Source organism: Lolium rigidum, chromosome 6 (assembly GCF_022539505.1).
Source record: "Lolium rigidum isolate FL_2022 chromosome 6, APGP_CSIRO_Lrig_0.1, whole genome shotgun sequence".
NCBI lineage: Eukaryota > Viridiplantae > Streptophyta > Magnoliopsida > Poales > Poaceae > Lolium > Lolium rigidum.
The window spans coordinates 262,029,812-262,049,706 of record NC_061513.1 but is presented as its reverse complement, the minus strand read 5'-3'; the positions used below and the strand labels follow the sequence as shown (position 1 = coordinate 262,049,706).

The 19,895-nt window shown below is 45.5% G+C and overlaps 3 protein-coding genes across 3 annotated transcripts; all 3 read left to right on the top strand.

Moving 5' to 3' along the window:
• The first annotated feature begins 6,966 nt into the window (after nt 1–6,966).
• LOC124663658 lies at nt 6,967–9,560 on the top strand. The gene is made up of 4 exons (XM_047201331.1): nt 6,967–7,045; nt 7,360–7,586; nt 7,761–7,808; nt 9,376–9,560. Exons 1-4 carry the CDS (start codon nt 7,012–7,014, stop codon nt 9,529–9,531), a joined length of 465 nt encoding a protein of 154 aa, XP_047057287.1. The 5' UTR covers nt 6,967–7,011; the 3' UTR covers nt 9,532–9,560.
• Nucleotides 9,561–10,503: 943 nt separating this feature from the next.
• On the top strand, nt 10,504–12,550 carry LOC124663657 (universal stress protein PHOS32-like). The gene is made up of 5 exons (XM_047201330.1): nt 10,504–10,783; nt 10,899–11,008; nt 11,110–11,228; nt 11,720–11,862; nt 12,402–12,550. The coding sequence occupies exons 1-4, from the start codon at nt 10,609–10,611 to the stop codon at nt 11,796–11,798; spliced, it is 483 nt and encodes a 160-aa protein (XP_047057286.1). The 5' UTR covers nt 10,504–10,608; the 3' UTR covers nt 11,799–11,862; nt 12,402–12,550.
• A 946-nt stretch (nt 12,551–13,496) lies between these two features.
• LOC124663656 (pentatricopeptide repeat-containing protein At1g66345, mitochondrial-like) lies at nt 13,497–15,950 on the top strand. Its single transcript, XM_047201329.1, has one exon. It carries the CDS (start codon nt 13,497–13,499, stop codon nt 15,204–15,206), a length of 1,710 nt encoding a protein of 569 aa, XP_047057285.1. The 3' UTR covers nt 15,207–15,950.
• Nucleotides 15,951–19,895: the final 3,945 nt, after the last annotated feature.

Sequence of the window (19,895 nt, the reverse complement as noted above, 5' to 3'; positions counted from 1 at the left end):
GGAATACTTTCACAGTTGACACCGCCGGGAACACCACATCGTAATGGTGTGTCCGAACGTCGTAATCGAACTCTCTTAGATATGGTTCGGTCTATGATGTCTCTTACCGATTTGCCGTTATCGTTTTGGGGTTATGCATTAGAGACAGCCGCATTCACTTTAAATAGGGCACCATCTAAATCCGTTGAAACGGCACCGTATGAACTATGGTTTTGAAAGAAACCTAAGCTGTCGTTCCTTAAAGTTTGGGGTTGCGAAGCTTATGTAAAGAAGTTACAAACTGACAAGCTAGAACCCAAAGCGGAGAAATGCGTCTTCATAGGATACCCTAAAGAAACAATTGGGTACACTTTCTATCACAGATCCGAAGGCAAAATCTTTGTTGCCAAGAACGGATCCTTTCTTGAGAAGGAGTTTCTCACTAAAGAAGTGATCGGAAGGAAAGTAGAACTCGACGAGGTTAATGAACCTTCTCTCATAGATCGGAGTAGCGCGAGTGTCGGAAGAAGTTCCTGCACGGCCTGCACCGATAGGAGAGGAAGCGAATGATGATGATCATGAAACTTCGAACGAGGAAGCTGCGAACCTCGCGGATCGACGAGGGAACGTACCACTCCCGATTGGTATGATCCCTGTCTGAATGTCATGATTGTGGACAACAATGATGAGGACCCTGCGACGTATGAAGAAGCAATGATGAGCCCAGATTCCAACAAATGGCAAGAAGCCATGAAATCCGAAATGGGATCCATGTATGATAACAAAGTATGGACTTTGGTAGACTTACCTGATAGCCGCAAGGCTGTCGAGAATAAATGGATCTTCAAGAGAAAAACGAGATGCTGATGGTAATATTACTCGTCTATAAAGCTCGACTTGTCGCAAAAGGTTTCCGACAAATTCAAGGAGTTGACTACGATGAGACTTTCTCACCTGTAGCGAAGCTAAAGTCCGTGAGGATTTTGTTAGCAATAGCTGCATTTTTCGATTATGAGATTTGGCGGATGGATGTCAAAACGGCGTTCCTTAATGGTGATATTGAGGAAGAGTTGTATATGGTACAACCCAAAGGTTTTGTCGATCCCGAAAATGTCGACAAGGTATGCAAACTTCCGCGTTCCATTTATGGACTGAAGCAAGCATCCCGGAGTTGGAACCTACGCTTTGATAGAGTGATCAAAGACTTTGGTTTTATACGGACTCATGGTGAGGCTCTGTATTTACAAGAAAGTGAGTGGGAGCTCAGTAGCGTTCTCGATATTATATGTAGATGACATATTATTGATTGGGAATGATATAGAACTATTAAGCGAGTGTTAAAGGTTATTTGAATAAGTGTTTTTCAATGAAAGACCTTGGTGAAGCAGCGTACATTTTAGGCATCAAGATTTATAGAGATAGATCAAGACGCCTAATAGGCCTTTCACAGAGTACATACCTAGACAAGATTCTAAAGAAGTTTAGAATGGATGAAAGCAAGAAAGGGTTCTTGCCTATGTTGCCAGGTAAGGTCTTGAGTAAGACTCAAGGTCCAGCTACAGCAGATGAAAGAGAAAGGATGAGAAAGATCCCCTATGCTTCGGCAGTAGGCTCTCTCATGTATGCCATGTTGTGTACTAGACCGGATATCGCACATGCTGTTAGTTTGACCAGCAGATATCAAAGTGATCCAGGAATGGAACACTGGACAGCGGTCAAGAATATCCTGAAGTACTTGAAAAGGACTAAGGATATGTTTCTTTGTTATGGCGGTGACCAAGAGCTCGTTGTAACCGGTTACACCGATGCAAGTTGGAACACCGATCCCGATGACTCTAAGTCTCGGTCCGGGTACGTGTTTATATTGAATGGTGCGGCGATGAGTCGGAGCGAGTTCCAAGCAGTGCACGGTGGCGAAATCTTCAACAGAATCTAAATATATAGCGGCTTCAGAGGCTTCATCGGAAGCGGTATGGATGAAGAGGTTCATTGTTGAGCTTGGTGTGGTTCCTAGTGCATTGGACCCGTTAGTCATTTATTGTGACAACACGGGTGCCATCGCCAATGCAAAGGAACCAAGGTCACACAAGAAGCTGAAGCATATCAAGCTGCGTTTTCATTCGATTCGCGAGTACATCGAAGATGGTGAAGTAGAGATTTGCAAAGTACACACGGATCCGAATGTTGCATATCCGTTGACTAAAGCTCTCCCTAGGGCAAAGCATGACCAACACCGGAATGCTATGGGTGTTAGGTACCTTACAATGTAACCTAGATTATTGACTCTAGTGCAAGTGGGAGAGCTGTTGGAGATATGCCCAAGAGGCAATAATAAAGTGGTTATTATAATATCTTTGTGTTTATGATAAATGTTTGCATACCATGCTATAATTGTATTAACCGAAACATTGATACATGTGTGTTATGTAAACAACAAGGAGTCCCTAGTAAGCCTCTTGTATAACTAGCTTGTTGATTAATGGATGATCATGGTTTCGTGATCATGAGCATTGGATGTTATTAATAACAAGGTTATGTCATTAGTTGAATGATATAATGGACACACACCCATATGAGCGTAGCATAAGATCAAGTCATTAAGTTCAAAATGCTATAAGCTTTCGATACATAGTTGTCTTAGTCCTTCGACCATGAGATCATGTAAATCACTTACACCGGAAGGGTACTTTGATTACATCAAACGCCATTGCGTAAATGAGTGGTTATAAAGATGGGATTAAGTATTTGGAAAGTGTGAGTTGAGGCATATGGATCAATAGTGGGATTTGTCCATCCTGATGACGGATAGATATACTCTGGGCCCTCTCGGTGGAATGTCATCCGATTAGCTTGCAAGCATATGATTTGATCATAAGAGATGACATACCGCGGTACGAGTAAAGAGTACTTGTCGGTAACGAGGTTGAACAAGGTATGGAGATACCGATGATCAAACCTCGGACAAGTAGAATATCGTGTGACAAAGGGAATTGGCATCGTATGTAAATGGTTCAATCGATCACTAAGTCATCGTTGAATATGTGGGAGCCATTATGGATCTCCAGATCCCGCTATTGGTTATTGCTCGGAGAGGAGTCTCGACCATGTCTGCATAGTTCGCGAACCGTAGGGTGACGCGCTTAAGGTTCGATGTCGCATAAGTAGATTTGAATATGGTATGGAGACAAAGTTTGTTCGGAGTCTCGGATGTGATCCGGGATGTCACGAGGAGGTCCGGAATAGTCCGGAGAATAAGATTCATATAAGGGAAGTTGATTTCTGGGTTTCGGAAAAGTTCGGGATTTTTCCGGTGGTTGACTGGAAGGTTCTAGAAGGTTCCGGAGGGGTCCACCATGGGGCCCACGACCTAGGAGGCCTAGTATGGGCCGAGGGGATGCTCCCTGGCCTAATGGGCCAGGGGCACATGGCCCCCAAGGCCCAGGCCGGCCAACCCCCTAGGGTTTCCACGGGGGGATCAACTTGGGGAGGGGAAAGCCCTCTCCCCCCTCTTGGCCGCCCCCCCCCCCAACCCTAGATGGGAAGGGGGCCACCTTGGCCGTCTGGCCCCCTATATAAAGAGGGGAGGGGTGGCCGGCCACACCCCCCATCCATTGCCTCCTCCTCTGGCCGCCTCTCCCTCCACCATACGTTTCTCCGGCTTAGGCGAAGCCCTGCAGTTTTCTTCCTCCACCTCCACCACCACGCCGTCGTGCTGCTGGATTTTGGAGGAGATCTACCACACCTCCGCTGCCCGCTGGAACGGGAGAGGAAGGAGCTTCATCGACACCGTACGCGCGACCGAGTACGGAAGTGCTGCCGGATTGCAGCACCGGGGACGATCGTCTACATCAACAACGAGATTAATCTCGTAGACTTTGGAATCTTCGAGGGTTAGTCTCATCTCCATCTCGTTGCTTCGATCTTGTAGATTAGATCTTGGGTGTTCCATAGATTAGATCTATTGATTTTATTCGTCTTGCGGTAGGAAATTTTTTGTTTTCTATGCTACGAACCCCATCACGATCCTCCACCGCGGGAACGTGAACCTGGGTACGTAGTATACCGCCTCGCTCCTGGAACTTCCATCGTCGCCTTTCTCTATAACCCGAGCCCCTCATGGTGGGCATTGCCGAGGAACTGCCTCGTCACCAGTGCCCCTCGTTTGTCTGGGACCCGCGTTTACACGCGCGCGATCGAGCTTGGCCAGCTCCCGCGCTGGCTCGCTCGCATGTTGGCACATCCCGCAGCACACGCACGTGCGCGCCCACCTACTGCTCAATATGGCCGCAGTGCTAGTGGGCTGGGCGGTAGTACCGACCCATGCACTGGCATGCCGTCCCAACTGGCAGAAAAACAGGGAGCCCCTTTTGAAGCCGGTTCTCTCTCTTTTTCCCTAGCACTTCTTCTTCAATCCTTTGATCTCCACCATTGTTGTATTTTGAGAGCTCTTCCTCTCCCTCAAATCCTCCATGATTCTTGCTCATATTTGAGGAAAAGAAAGAGGAGATCTAGATCCATATTTGCACCGATCTAATCTCCCTCTTTCGTGAGGGAATCCCTAGATCTAGATCTTGGGGAATTTGGTGTTCTCCTTTTGATTCTTCCTCTCTTATTCCCCCAATAGTTTTAGTAGCTTTGTTGGAATTTGAGAGTGAAGGATTTGGTCATCTTTGTGGTGTTCTAGCCATTGCATTTGGTCCATCGATTTGACTGCTCCGCGGTGATACGTGGGGGTGGAAGTTCGTGAGATATACTCTTCGGGGGCTTGTTCCTGGAGCTTGTTCCTCTTGGGTCTTTGGACCCTAGACGGCTTAATGATTTTTGTGGTGTTCTTGGAGCCTCCAATTAAGTTGTGGAGATTCCTCAAGGGGCAAGGCCTTTGTGGCGATTTATTGGGAGCCTCCAATTAAGTTGTGGAGATAGTTCCAAGCTTTGTGCGGGTTCGGTGACCACCCTAAGGTTCCATAGTGGATCGAGGACATCCCTTTTGGTGCGAATTCTCGAGGAGAATACGGTGAGACTTCGTGTCGTTTGGAGTGACTTGTCCTCCACACCGCTCCAACAGAGAGTAGCACTCGCAAGAATGTGAACTTCAGGATACACCATCATCTTCGCGTCACGTCGATTATTCCTATACCCGAACTATTTACTTATGCACTTTACTTTGTGATAGCCTTCGTGCTTGAAGTTATATATCTTGCTATCACATAGTTTCTTGTCTTGCTTAGGATAATTTGGTGCACATAGGTGAACCCTAGTCATATAGGTTTTGTGCTTGACAAAGTAAACGCTAGTTTTATTCCGCATTTGTTAAGCCCATCTCGTAAAAGTTTTAAACCGCTTATTCACCCCTCCTCTAGGCGACATCCGTGTCATTTTAGAATGCCCATCATATCATTCTCTAGGTGACTCCATTATCAATGACATATGTGTCCATGATCAGGAAACCTCAATCATCGATTGACCTCAATGAACTATAAAAAATCGAATAATAGAAAACCCAATAAACCGAAACAAGGGAACAACACTGCCCATGTTCGTGCTAACGAACATAGCGGTACAGCCTACCGACCGGTAAACGGGCCGCTCAGATCTTTTTCTCTTCAGCGGCGCCAAGCTTCGGGGCTGCCCGAAGCGGCCTATAGGAGCCCCAAATATTCAGGTGAAGCGTAGAATAGGAATCACCTGCACCTTGCGGCCGCAATCCCTATTCCCGCCCATTAGCGTGTCGTTATACGACCTGCACGGTGACAGTTCGTATTGGGCTGACCCATTCGGTTCGTTCCATCGTTCATTTGTTCGTTCTTCCTCGTTCGCTGCAAGCTTGCGGTTTTCTTGGTTTTTGGTCAGATTTTTTTGGTTCTCGGTTCTGGTTCGTTTTCTTCGGGTTTTTTTTACTTTTTTCTATTTCTTTTATTGTTTGAATATTTTAATTTGAACAATTTTTAAATCTGAACAGTTTTTAAATCTGAGCAGTTTTCAAATCTGAAAAAAATTTAACCTTGAGGAGATTTCAAATTTGAGCAAATTTTAAATTTGTTTAAATTTTAAATTTGAGCAAATTTCAAACTTCGAGCAAAATTCAAATTTTGAGCAAATTTCGAGCAATTTTCAAATTTCAGCAAATTTCGAATTTTAAGCAAATTTTAAAATTTAGCAAGTTTCGGATTTGTACAATTAGGTCAAATTTGAACTTTTTTGTAATCGGAATTTTTTCAAATCTATTTTTTCAGAAAAAAAACGGAGAAGACCTTTTGTTGGGTTGCTGGGCCGGCCCAACACGGACCGGCCTCGCCCACAAGGTATTAAAGGAACTGAAAGCCCAAAAGAGCCCACAAGGCCCAAAACTCGGCGAGGACGGAACGGGAATCGGAAGAAAGCCAAACCCCTCCGTTCTTCCCTCGCCGTCTCCGGAGTCGTCCTCCTCGTCTCCGCCCGACCAAGCGAGGCGGCGATGGCGTGGAGGCGGCTGGCCAGCGGCACGGCGGCGGCGCATCTCCGGCGGGGCGTCTCCTCCCCGCCACTCGCCGCCCCCTCCCGCACCTTCTCCGCCGCCAACCCTACCCGTGAGTCCCTCGTTCCCACGACCACCTTGCTCGTTTATTCCCCCTGCTATCCGCCGCGCTGACGCCTTCGAGTTGACTCCCCCCCACCAGTTCTCGGCAGGGAAGCGCTGCAGGGCATCCGGTCGCGGTGTTCGAGCTCGGCCCCCGCGTTCCAGGCTCGCGCCCCCGGGCTGGGACTGGGAGCTCTGCTGGCGGCCAGGGTGTCTTCCGGAGCTCGCCCCAAGCTGCCAGGTAGGGCTTAGGAGCTCAGCTGCCTTGCTTTCGTTGTGACTGGCTGCCACATTGTTTCCCAGATGAGAGCAGTTTTGGGGGGTTCTCCTTGTGTCTGTACCAAATGCTATGTCAACTGTCAAATAGCCATCTATTGGTCCACAGTTCCAGTTGACGAGGATTGCATTTGCTGAGTGCAACTGTTGTTTCAGGTCTCCTAAAGGGATTTGGGGCCGGCGGCTCCGCCATTGCTGTGATGCTTTATCCGAGAGAGGTTGCTCAGGCAGCAGGTAAAATTTTGTCCCTGACACCAGGTACATTAGAAGTGTTTATGTTTTTCATCTAGTGCTTTACAGGGAAAAACATTTAGTGGATTTTCCTGACAAGATTGTTCTTTTCCCCAGCATACTTAGGTCAGTCGCACGTATGATCTGGTAGTAATTGACTATGCATTAGACAGGACGTAGTTGTGCTGATACCGGTCCTTATAATCCACTTTCGTTTATGTTTTTCCCTGAAGAAGTTCATTTAAGGCGTGACCAAATGCCTGTCGCCGTTACTATCCTAATGCACACTTTTCTGTTTGTCATTTGTTGCATCGCAGAACGGCCGTCAGGGAGCTCGTCACAAGATAACGCTCTGCTCTCACCAGATACGAAACAGATGCTTCGGAAACTGTGGAATTTGCTCAGGAAATTTCAGCTGCCTATCGGTTTGATTCTTTTGGTTGTGTACAGTTGGAAGAAACCAATTGTTCTCGCCATCAACACTTTGCTTCTACTCTACTCTACAAGGCCGGACCCCTATTCCATATACTTGTTTCTTCAGGAGGTTAGTATCTTATCTTAAACATTTTAAAGGTCACAGTTTGATGGTGCTCAATGTGGGATGGCTGTAGCATTTTTTGAGTTTTAATATGTATGCTGCTCAATATAACTAACTAAAGTGAGGATTTTCTGCATTTTCTTCTTCTTATGTTATCTGATATAACTTTAACTGTTTCAGATTCATCAAGGGAAGGTGCGTCAGAATCCTGCTTTGTGGAGGGATGAGGTGAGTTACGTGCCTTTGTTCCCCCTCAAGTGCTTTCTAAGTTCTTTGATATGGTTGTGAATCCTTGCCGTATAGACATCACGGCTCTTAAGTGTTTTCATATTTTATAATATGCTGTGCAGAAATTCAGTATTTCTACATCATATTTTCTGTAATACATGCTGTTTTTGAGTGCTTTCGTATTGTTGTGAAACTGCACCCAAATTACCTTTTTGGCTCTTGCAAATGACATAGCCCTGAAATATCTTTTAAGCTTGAAAACATTAAGAAGATCATACACCTTTTCAAAACCAGTCAGAAAGATTACCCTCTATTGGTTTAGGTCCTTTATCTCAATATGTATTCCTCTTAATATATCAATTATATGTCTACCTTAGGTAACAGGCAGTTTCGAACATTGGCAAGAGGTTTGTGCTTTGTTTGCAGTTTCAAGTTTTGGGTCACCGAGCCTTCCTATCTGTAGTGAAAATCTTTGATGTGGTTGCTTAGTGTGTACTGTAGGACAGTAGATCCAGCTTGAGTTTGTGCTCTAAGATTCACATAGTTTGTGTCTCTACACTATGCAGCACTCTACTCTCCGTGATGAACTCATCATATCTAGCGTGTACTAATGTATTTTCCATGCATGTTATGCATTCAAATGAATTCATGATTAAGGAGTCAAATCCAGACTGCACTAACGCTGTCCTAGAGCAGGCAACACTGTTGATTTGTTGTTTTTAAGATGTGAAGGGAGGGTGTGCTAAAGTGAGGATAGGGCTGTGGATTTACCTGGGCGTAGCAATATCGACCCTAAGTCTAGATCGCCGAGGGATTACGGGACCTTTTCCAGTTTTGATCATATATGATGTCATAGGATTTGTCTTGCATATTGAGGTTTACAATTTTTAATAGTATATAACTATAAAAAATCATAGCAAAAAGTCCTGCATTGAGAACATGAAACTTAAAAGTTGGCTTATAGTTGTGGAAGGAGAGAATATGATTTAGGTAGAAGTACAAAGCCGCACTATACTACATTGGTTCCTGACAAAGAACTGTAAACTCTTATTCACAGTTAGATGTCTCTTCTATTTAGTCCCTTTTCTTATATTTAAGTAGTAGTTGATGATTTGGTAAAATGTCCCTATACTGGTTTAGTGGAATTACACCATCTTAAATCATATATCACAATCACAAACCCAATTGCACACAAGTAGTCAACTACAGCATAGAGATGCTATTCTTGTGCCTTTCTTCTCCCCTGGGCTATTATATGCTTGCAGTTCTGTGCCGTGCTTTCGGTTGCGGTAAAATCAACTGTAAGAAAACAAAAGAGCTATTTAAGTATTTCTTTTATTGCAAATTAAGTAGAATTTTAAGTTAATTTGAGTTATATGTTTGAGCAGCTCCATTTTATTTTGGTTGTATGTTTGAGTTGCATGTCTGAAAATGAAATGGTTACACTTATTAGTCGAGTAATGGCTAGTATCACCAAGGCCAATGATATGCATGGCAATATTTAGTTCCTCAGGATGATCCTTTTATCTGTTAATTTGTCAGTTAAACCTTGTCCATTTATTTGCAGTTCATGCAGACTAGAAAAGTTGATACTGAAGACTACAAGTTCTTTTCTATCGGAAGAGTTGAATTAAAGGACGGAACTGTGCTACATGCCATCGGAATTCTGGGCAACTGGTGGACCTATCATGTGTCTTATGCCAAGAGAGTGCAGTCCATGTAGCATTTACTTTTCGTTCTGAGAAATGGCTAATGGACTTATGGGCAGTAACTACCTAGAGTTTTTGACATTTGTATTATGTGAACTATGACTCTGAATGTTTTAAAGCACTGACTTTTGATGTAATGCTAAAATGCGTTAACATCACAAGTATTTCTGGGAGATGTAGCTCTCTTCTGGTCATCCATGGAATCTGTTTGATGGGTGCATCGATGAAGTTGCTTTTCAGAACAAAATGGACATGGCTCTGAGTTTATTTAAGATATAGGATCATTCTGTTAATAAGTATGATGGACAAGGCATGCTGTCTCTGTATTATTTTCTTCATTCTGCATGCTAGGTCTGGACCAGCATATCACTACAGTACTATCTGCCTTGAACAGAAGTGCTGAACTGTTACTTATTGGTTTCTCTTTCTTTTTGTGAAGAATAGTTGAATGGGACATTTTGTCAATGGCCAAACTAATGTGCTTAGTTTTATCAAACTCCCCATATCAAAATGCTTTTGTTTCTCTCCTTTCATCTGAATTGGAAGCATCAAATACTATCTTATTCCTGATCAACCTGGCTATTCTGTGCTCCCTCTTTTGGTGAGAATCAGTAAACATCAGAATTTTCCCCTCTTGTCCATTACATATGCCGTGCCGACGCTGCTGCTTTAGTTAACCGGTGAAGTAGAATCTGGCATTGCAGTGGCAGTGGGATGAAAGAAACTGGAGTAAAATTCTTTTTTGCCCCCTTTTGCTTTGCATCATGAATCTTTACTTTTCATGCCCCTTGTACCTGTAACCTTTCTCTAGCAGCAGTAAGCAAGTGTAACATGTCTGTTTCCTGGGGAGATAAAGTGATGATAAGGAATCAGGCAAAGTAAGCAAGTGTAACATGTCTGCTTTCTCTAGTTCATACTACGTCCATTCCATATTTGTTTCTAGTATTTCCAATAATCCTATACTTCTTATTATCTATTTAAGGACCTGAGCAACAGCTGGAATACCACGGCTGAAACCTCATTGCCACTCTTAAGACACTCTGGTCTGGAAGTCGAAATCTGTTTGTGCTTGTTTGCAGCCTTGCAGGGACATGGCTGGGCGGAATATCGGAGTTGCTGTGGACTTCTCATCATGCAGCAAAGCAGCTCTGCGATGGGCATCAACCAACCTTACCAGGAACGGTGATCAACTCATACTTATCCATGTCAACAATTCCTCCCAGACTGAGCAAGGAGCAATGCATCTCTGGGAACAGAGTGGTTCGCGTAAGTTCTAAATTTGCTTCCGTTGGTTTGGAACTACAGTCTCAGTTTCACTGTTCTCCTTTATGCTAATATCATGTTACCATGCTTCTGAAATGACATTTCTTGTGGATTTCAGCGCTCATCCCTCTGGTAGAGTTCTCAGATCCCCATGTCACCAATACGTATGGTCTGTCACCAGACAAGGAGACACTGGAAATCCTGGCTCAATTGGCAAAACAGAGAGGGGTACCGTTTTTTCATCCCCATTCACAAAATTTTGTTATTTTTAATCCTGGTCAAGTTACTGTCTTCTGATTATTTTTGTTGACAAAACTACATGTCTGCAGGTTCAAGTCTTTGCAAAGATATTCTACGGTGACCCGACAAAGAAGCTGTGTGAGTCAGTTGACCTGGTTCCCCTCAGCTGCCTGGTTATTGGAAGCAGGGGTCTGAGTACACTGAAGAGGTATGCATGTGCCTTTTGTTTTCTAGTCTTAAAACTCCCTGCCCCTTTGCTGTGATCGTGCTCCACACTCAGGATGATGGTTTGTTCCTTAGCCAACTTCGCCGCACCTTTTTTGCTGAACCGCGGGAAGTGCCATGAATAATTTTGTCGCAACAGCTTTAGTGAACTTAGCAGGAGTTTTCATTTTGCATGACCGATGTAAGTGACGAACCGTGAAATCGTGCTGATTAGGTAGTTGTGGAGATCACGATTGCGATGAAGTCCTAAATATCGTTTATATTGGCCGGCAGCCCACTATATGGGCTGATATATATTGTTGTTTCGTCTGGCTACCAATACCAGTCACGTCGGCCGATATCTTGGTCATATCTGTCCTTTTTTGGTCAAACCGATATGCCCGATATTGTTACTTTGAACCATTTGTTGAAGCACTCATATCTAGCTGATTGAACTGAATCATGTATGTGACCATTGTTGTTTCTTCGTGGCAGGGCTCTGATGGGGAGCGTGAGCACCTATGTTGTGAACCACGCCGCCTGCCCAGTCACGGTTGTGAAGGAGAACATGTAGCTGCAGCTTGCTAGCCGATGATCAGATGATCATACCGTCTGCAATCTCAGATAAAACATAATACGATCAAGGTTTAAAATAGCGTGCTAAATGAAATAGCGTCGGTCTGCTTCAAACGCTATGGCCGCTATATCGTGCTAATTGCGTGCTATATTTCAAATAGCGTATTGAAAAAATATATTAAATATAGTCTAAAATATAAAATTTCGCTAAAAAGGTTAGATATTTAGTCCAAAAATAACCGAATCATACATACATAACCACATGCAACAAATAGATCTGCAATTTTTCAGAAGGCTAACATCAGTATTCCATAAGGCAACAACATATTATAAATTCTTTATTAAGAATCATCGGCATTAACGATATTAAGTTCTAATCTAGAAGAGGAATCAACATATTGCAGTTCATTACCACCGAAAAGTGAAAGCAACTTAGTTTGAAAAAATAGCGCGCTAAAGCTGTGAAGTTTTAGCACGATATATCATGCTATTTCACAAATAGCGCCATAGCGAGAAAAATTACTAAAATTTAGCGTAGACCCTCCAAATATGCTATTGCGTGGTATTAGCGAAGAAATAGCGCGCTATTTTAAACCTTGAATACGATACCGTCTGCAAGAACAGTAGTTACGTCTATGCAGTAGCACAGATGACAGCAATATCGCCAATAAAAGTGTGATTGGCATGCACTCATGTTGTTCTGTACTTAAAAAACCACATGCTTGATCTAAACATCCGTTACTATGAGCGTGTATGTGTGGTGGTGGTGTGTATGAGTTATGCACCCCCGCCTTTTATTCTCGCAGAAAGTTCGTATCATACAGTTGAATTTTACTGTGAAGGGTAGTTATGCTTTGTAAAATTTCTAAAAAAATTACTCTACCTGAAAGTTCATAGCAATAGTGTTGAATTGTATTGTGAAACGTAGTTTGCCGTTTGCCATCTTGATCGTCCATTAATTGATGTCCATTAATTGATCGGACGCACGGGGATCGTGTCTGCACGGGGACGGTGCACGGGGATCGTGTCTGCCCCACAAATAGGTGCTGCTTCGTCGCGATTTTTTTGAATAATACATTTTTTTTGTTATTTCTAGAAAATAATACCCGGTTTCAAACTTTGTCACAAATAATACACTATCAGGGATATGTACCCGATTAAAAAGAATCACGAACATCAAACCGATTAGAGCCTTAGAGGTAGTTGGGTAAACTAACCCGAGTTCTTTTGATCATGTGCTCAAGTTGGGTAGACTAATCCAAGTTCTTCTGCTCCGCGTGAGGTTGTCCTCAGCTTTTGCATTAATCGAGGTAGAGGAACCCGATTTCTTCCAATCGAGATAGAGAAATCTAATTTTTCCTACTACTCGGTAGAGAATCCGATTTCTTCCCGCTACTCGTGGAGGAACCTAATTTCTTCTAATTAAGCTAAAGGAACCCAATTTCTTCCAATTAAGGTAGAGGAACCTGATTACTTCTAATTGAGGGCGGTGGACAAGGCTCGACGCAGATTCCCTGCTATTCGGGGTGCGTTAACCTGATAACTTCTAACCTGGTGTATTATTTGTGTTTTTTTTTAGAAATTGAGTATTATTTCTGAAAATAAAGAAAAAAATGTATTATTTTAAAAAATTCGCCTGCTTCATCAGCGGCGAGCCGGCGAGGTCTACCTCCGTGGCGTTTCGTTCGACTGCCACATGAACGCAGCCAAGTCCGGCGGCCGCATGGTCGCGCGCCGGCACGGCGGCGCGATCCCCTGCCGCGGCGTCGCCTCCGCCACCCCCGCGATGCCTCAGCACATCTCCCACTACCTCGCGCACAACCCAACAGTGACCTGGGAGGCGCTTTCCGCCTCGTTCCCCTCCGCCGCCGCCGCGGCGCCCGACGGGTACGTCGACGCCGTGCTCCTCTCCCTCGCCAGGAACCCCAGCTCCACCTCCTCCGCCGAGACCATCGCCAAGAACGCGCACAGCTTCTTCCACTGGTCCGCCGCCACTTCGCCATCCCCCCACTCGCTCCGCTCCTACTGCCTCCTGGTCCACCTCCTCTCCCGCGCGGCGCTCATCCGGCACGCCTCCGTCCTCCTCCAGTCCGCCATCACCAGGCACTCCCCCTCGCCCGCTTCCCATTTCCTGGACGCCTTCTTCGCGGCCTACGAGGACAGCGGCACCGCCGCCACGACCCGCGGCCTCCACCTCCTGGTGCACGCCTACGCGGAGCTCCGCCTCCCGGAGGAAGCCATCTCGGCCTGCCGCTACCTTTCCCGCCGCGGCGTGACCCCCTCCCTCTCCGCCTTCAACGCCGCGCTGCACGCGGGGCAGCGCACCGGCCGGTTCAGGGTCGCCTGGGAGGTGTTCGAGCTAATGACGCTCAAGCGGGTGTACGCCAACCAGGCCACCGTCGAGCTTGTCATCGGCGTGCTGAGCCGGGAAGGCGCTCTCGCCAGGACGGCAGCCCTCGTGGAGAGGGTCCACGGCAAGAAGTGCTCGCCGGGCGTCGTGGCGCACGTCGCCCTGGCGCTGTGGATCTGCGAGGAGGGGAGGACCGATCAGGGGATCTTGCTGCTCAGGAGGATGCTGCAGAGGAACATTGTGTTTGACGACATTGCCTACTCGCTGATCGTGCATGCTTATTGCCACATTGGTGAGCTGAAGTCAGCACACGAGCAATGGGACGACATGGTCCGCCGAGGCTGCCACCCGAACGCGTTCGTGTATACCTGCCTCATCGGAGCGCATTGCCGCCGCGAAGGCGGTGTCAGTGAGGCTATACAGTTGCTGCAAGAAATGCTGTCAAAGAAGCTCAAGCCATATGATGCTACATACAGTCACCTCATCACTGGCTGTTTTAGACAGGGGAGGGCAGAGGAGGGCTCGCAGTACTTTGACAAGATGCTCCATGAAGGCCTTGTCCCGGACATTGGCACTTGCAATGAGATCCTAGAGGCGCTCTGCTGCGCAGGAGAGGTCAGCAAGGCGAGCGAGTTGGTAACGGCAATGATCGACAAAGGCATTGTTCCTGGCCAGGATACATACTGTAGGCTCATTGATGGATACAGCAAGGTTGGTGATGCCCAAGGTGTTGTCAAGATTTATTATGAGATGGAGCACAGGGGACTTACCAGTTGCACTGAAGTTTTTACCTGCCTTATCAGGGGGCTCTGCCAATGTGGGAATCCGAAGGAAGCTGAGAAGTTCCTCTCTGTGATGGAAAGGAAATCGCTGGTTCCGACTAGTGACATGCATGATACACTGATCAGCAGTTACTGTGAGAAGGGTAACACTAAGAGGGCACTTCGGTTATATGACACGATGATCACACGGAAGGCGACGCTAATCCCCTCTGCGGATACTTTTATGACGTTAGTGAGAAGAGTCATCAAAGTAAAGGCTAACTGTTCCCTCTGATACCTAATCTCGCAGTCAGATTTGTTGTGGTTGATGGAAGAAAAGCTGAAAGGGATTCTGCAGGATAGGCAAAAATACAGAAAAAGAGCAAGACGCGCTCTCTGAGAATTGCTGGGTTCAGGACATTTCTTACAAACTAACTCCTGCTCAATTCCTTCCTGCGATTGTGGCGGTTGAATAATTTGGCTAATGTGATTCTAGACCCTGCAGTGGACAACCGTATCACTTGGAGGTTCTCTGCAACCGGGATGTACACGGCCAGATATTCGTACAAGATGCAATTCCAGGGGTGAATTAGAACCAATTTCAAGCCTCCGATTTTGGAAGATCTGGCTTCTGACAACTGCAAGTTCTTCGCCTGGCTCCTTCGTCTTAAACGTCTGTGGTGCGTGGACCGCCTGATGCGTCGTGGCTGGCCAAATGCCTGCTTCCACCCTTTCAGCATCTGGGAGCTCGAAACTGCTGACCATCTTTTTGTTGGCTGCTCGTTTGCACTCGCTGGCGCCTCCCAACTGGCCTCCTGGGCAGCGCATTGAGGATGTTTGGAGTCACATCGTTAAGACGTCTGATCCATCTGTGCATAATGGTATGAATTTCTGTTGGTTCTAGCTCTCTGTGAGCTGTGGTTGGAGAGAAATCGTCGAGTTTTCAAGTACCAGCAGATGTCAATAAAAAAATAGTCTGGGGGCGCTTCGGTCGAAGCTGGCGGGGCCAAAGTGCCTAGAGATACCGTACTTTGTAATCCCCTTGATCCGGTGCTGTTTTACGTGCCGCTGTTTCTGTTTTTTCTCCTTTCCCCCCTGTGGATCACTCGAACTGTAAATATTGCTACCTGCTTGAATCAATGAAATGCCAACATTTGCTGGTCCTTTTCGAAAGAACATGTATTTTTAATGCCAGTGTCCTGTTCGCAAAAAAAGAAAAGAAAAGAGAATGCTGTTACCATTGAATATACAAATCGTTTGAATGTTGTACTCATTGTACTTTACAAGGCAATGGTCATGATCGTATGTTATCCAAGAACGAACTTGTATGGCAACGCATGCCATATAGGCTTCTGAAAATTTAAAAAAAATGATGGTCTCCACTAACACCCAAGAACGTGAAACCCCCCAAAAAATTGATGGTCTCCCCTAACCCCCCAAAAATTGATGGTGGCTTTGGGGAAGCTAGCAAGGCAACTAGGCCTATCTAGGGACGCCATGGATATAACAATCATATTGATCTCTACTAGGATATATGGGAATCATCCACAATGATGGAAATTTACAGATAGTGATAACTTGGAGAAGAGTCACATGTTGACGTAGTCTCGGTGAATAATGATGATCTATATTTCTAATAATTGCAGACTTTGGGATAGCACTCGCAAACGGCACCACTTATCCTTTTATAGCGGTTGCGGCACTGGCCGTCATCAAATTCATGCTCTATACATGCGTTCCGACAATGTTCGCTGTTGCGGCACCATTGGTGGTCGAGGTTGTGAAAACAATTGTTCTCAGTAGATGAAACCTTGCCTATGGAAAACTTAACCAGCTTAGCACATGTATCAATATAGGTACATAACAATTCCAATGTGACGATACAACATGGTATTAGAAAGGCAAAGATGCTTACCAGAAGAGGCAATGAACAAGATAAGAAGTACACAACACACAATAGTCTTTCTCAGAACTTCCATTGTAGAACAAAAGAATGTAACTGAATTAAACGAGACAAACTCAAGAAAGCGGCAATAAGGCTTTCCTTGGGTCTAACTCCGTAAGTTTGTTCTATTATTGTTGTTATTGTCGTTGTTTTATTAACAAAACTTGCAATGTAGGTAACATATATAGATAGGCCGGAAGATCCAGAGAAAGTTGGTAAGCTAAAATACCTGGAGGTCAACCGTTTAAAGCGCCTGCTCACATGAATTTTGGTTGTCGAGCTTCTTCTCCTTAGCTTTCTGCATATGAACTAAATTTAGCATGATCCCTACAAATTCGAGAGTACATGACGTTTATCACTCATCTAAGTTTAGTATATCCTCCACACAAAAAACTCCAATAAATATATCAGCATATCTAAATGAATACTAAGTAGGAGTACACTACTTCATCCGTCCACAAATAAATGTATATTTAGACATGTTTTAAGTTAAACTTTATCAGTATTTTTTGACAAACTCATTACGGAGTAGAAAAAAAGTAGCAGCATTTATGATAGTAAATTAATATTGCTAGATTCATTTCAACATGTAGTTTAATAATACAGTAATTTAATGGCACGAATGTTTCTGCTTTCATGTACAAAATTGATTAAATTTAAAAACGTTTAACTTCTAGAAAAGAAAAAACGTACACATCCACGGGCAGAGAAAGTACAGTACATAAGACTGTTAGGGCAATATACTTGTTGTATTACCAGGGGGCCAAAGGCCACAATATATAGTACATGTACAGGTGCACATATGCAGAAAGCCCCCTAACTTATGGGGAAACTACAATATACAGATATATACATCTAACACCCCCCCTCAAACTCATGGTGGATCCACAACACTGAGTTTGGAGAGTAAGAAATCATGCTCCGCTCGAGTCTGTGCCTTCGTAAAGAAATCCGCCAATCGCAAATCTGAAGGCACATAATGAACCGCAACAACATCATCCCGCACCCGAGCACGTGTGTAAAAAGCATCAACACCAATATGCTTGGTCAGCTCATGCTTGACCGGATCACGTGCAATACCGATAGCACCCGTACCGTCGGACAAAAGTGGAGTGGGTGTCGTAACAGAGTCCCCAAAATCTGCAAGCAACCACCGTAACCAGGTCACCTCAAGCAATCAACAAAGCCATAGCCCGCAACTCAGCCTCAACACTCGAACGAGAAATCGCTACCTGTTTCTTTGTCTTCCAAGCAACAAGCGAACCACCAAGAAACACACAGTAAGCAGAAAGTGAACGACGATCCGTAGGATCACTCGCCCACATAGCATCCGAGTAGCACTGGAGCTGGAGAGAGCTGGAACGGGGAAAGAAAAGGCGACGAGTGATTGTGCCACGAAGGTAACGAAGAACACGGAGGAGATGACTATAGTGAACAGTGGTAGGAGCTGAGACAAACTGACTCAGAATATGAACAGGATAAGAAATATCGGGACGAGTGACAACAAGATAAAAAAGACTCCCAACAAGATGGCGATAACGAGTGGGATCGGGAAGAGGATCACCATCGATAGGACGAAGCTTAACATTAAGCTCCATAGGAGTATCAACCGTGCGCTCATCCCCAAGAGCAGCACGAGCAAGAAGATCCTGAATGTACTTTTCCTGAGAGATAGAAAAGCCATCAGAAGAGGAGGAAATCTCAATGCCAAGAAAATAGCGAAGAGGACCAAGATCAGTCATAAGAAACTGATCGCGAAGACGAGCCTTGACGAAGGCAATATACTCAGGATCATCACCAGTAATGATCATATCATCAACATAGAGAAGAAGAAGAGTACGTCCACGAGGAGAAGTGTGAACAGAAAGTGCTGGATCATGAAGACTAGGAGAGAAACCAGCAGCAGTCACCACAGAGGCGAAGCGCTCAAACCAGGCACGAGGGGCCTGTTTGAGACCATAGAGAGAACGTCGAAGACGACAAATCATCCCGTCGGGAACAGAATACCCAGGAGGAGGCTGCATGTAAACCTCCTCACTCAACTCGCCATTAAGAAAAACATTCTGAACATCAAGCTGGGAGATAGACCAGCGGCGAACAGAAGTAACATCAAGAAGTGTACGCATAGTAGTCATATGAGTCATAGGGGCAAAAGTCTCATCATAGTCACGGCCGTGCTCCTGCTGAAAACCACGAGCCACAAGACGCGCTTTATAGCGCTCAAGAGATCCATCAGAGCGATTCTTAATTTTATAGACCCACTTACATGTGATGGGACGAACACCAGAAGGGGGAGAAACAAGATCCCAAGTGCCAGTGCGCTCAAGCGCAGCGATCTCCTCAGCCATGGCAAGCTACCATTTAGGATGACGCTCGGCATCCCGATAAGAAGTCGGCTCGGAAATGACAGAGAGACCATACTGACTAGGAGAGTAACGAACTGGAGCACGACGCTGACGAACAGGCCGTGAAGGGGGAAGCTCATCTGCAGAAGACAAGACATCAGAAGAAGAGGAAGAAGGGACAGCATCAGAAAGATCCGAAGCCGGAGAACAAGGAGTACTCGGTGGACTAAACGAACGAGAGGATGGCGCCGAAGGGGGCGCATCAGAAGTAGGAGGGGGGAGGAGGGACAGCAGGGGGTGCATCCGGAAAAAGAAGAAAAGAGATATCATCCACCGGGTAAGTATCCGAGGTGGGGCGAGGATAGAAGGGACGCATCTCATCAAACGTGACGTCACGAGAGATGCGCATCCGGCGACCAACAGGATCCCAACAGCGATAGCCCTTATGCTCATCACTGTATCCGAGAAAAACACACTCAACAGACTGAGCAGTCAGTTTGGTGCGTTCGCGAGGAGGGAGAAGAACATAGCAAATGCAACCAAATAAGCGAAGAGTCGAGTAATCTGGAGAGCTACCAGAAAGACGCTCGAGAGGAATGCCACCTTGAAGGGCAGCAGAAGGCTGAATGTTAATGAGGTAAGTCGACGTAGCGACAGCCTCAGCCCGAAATGCGGCGGAAGAGAGGAAGCAATC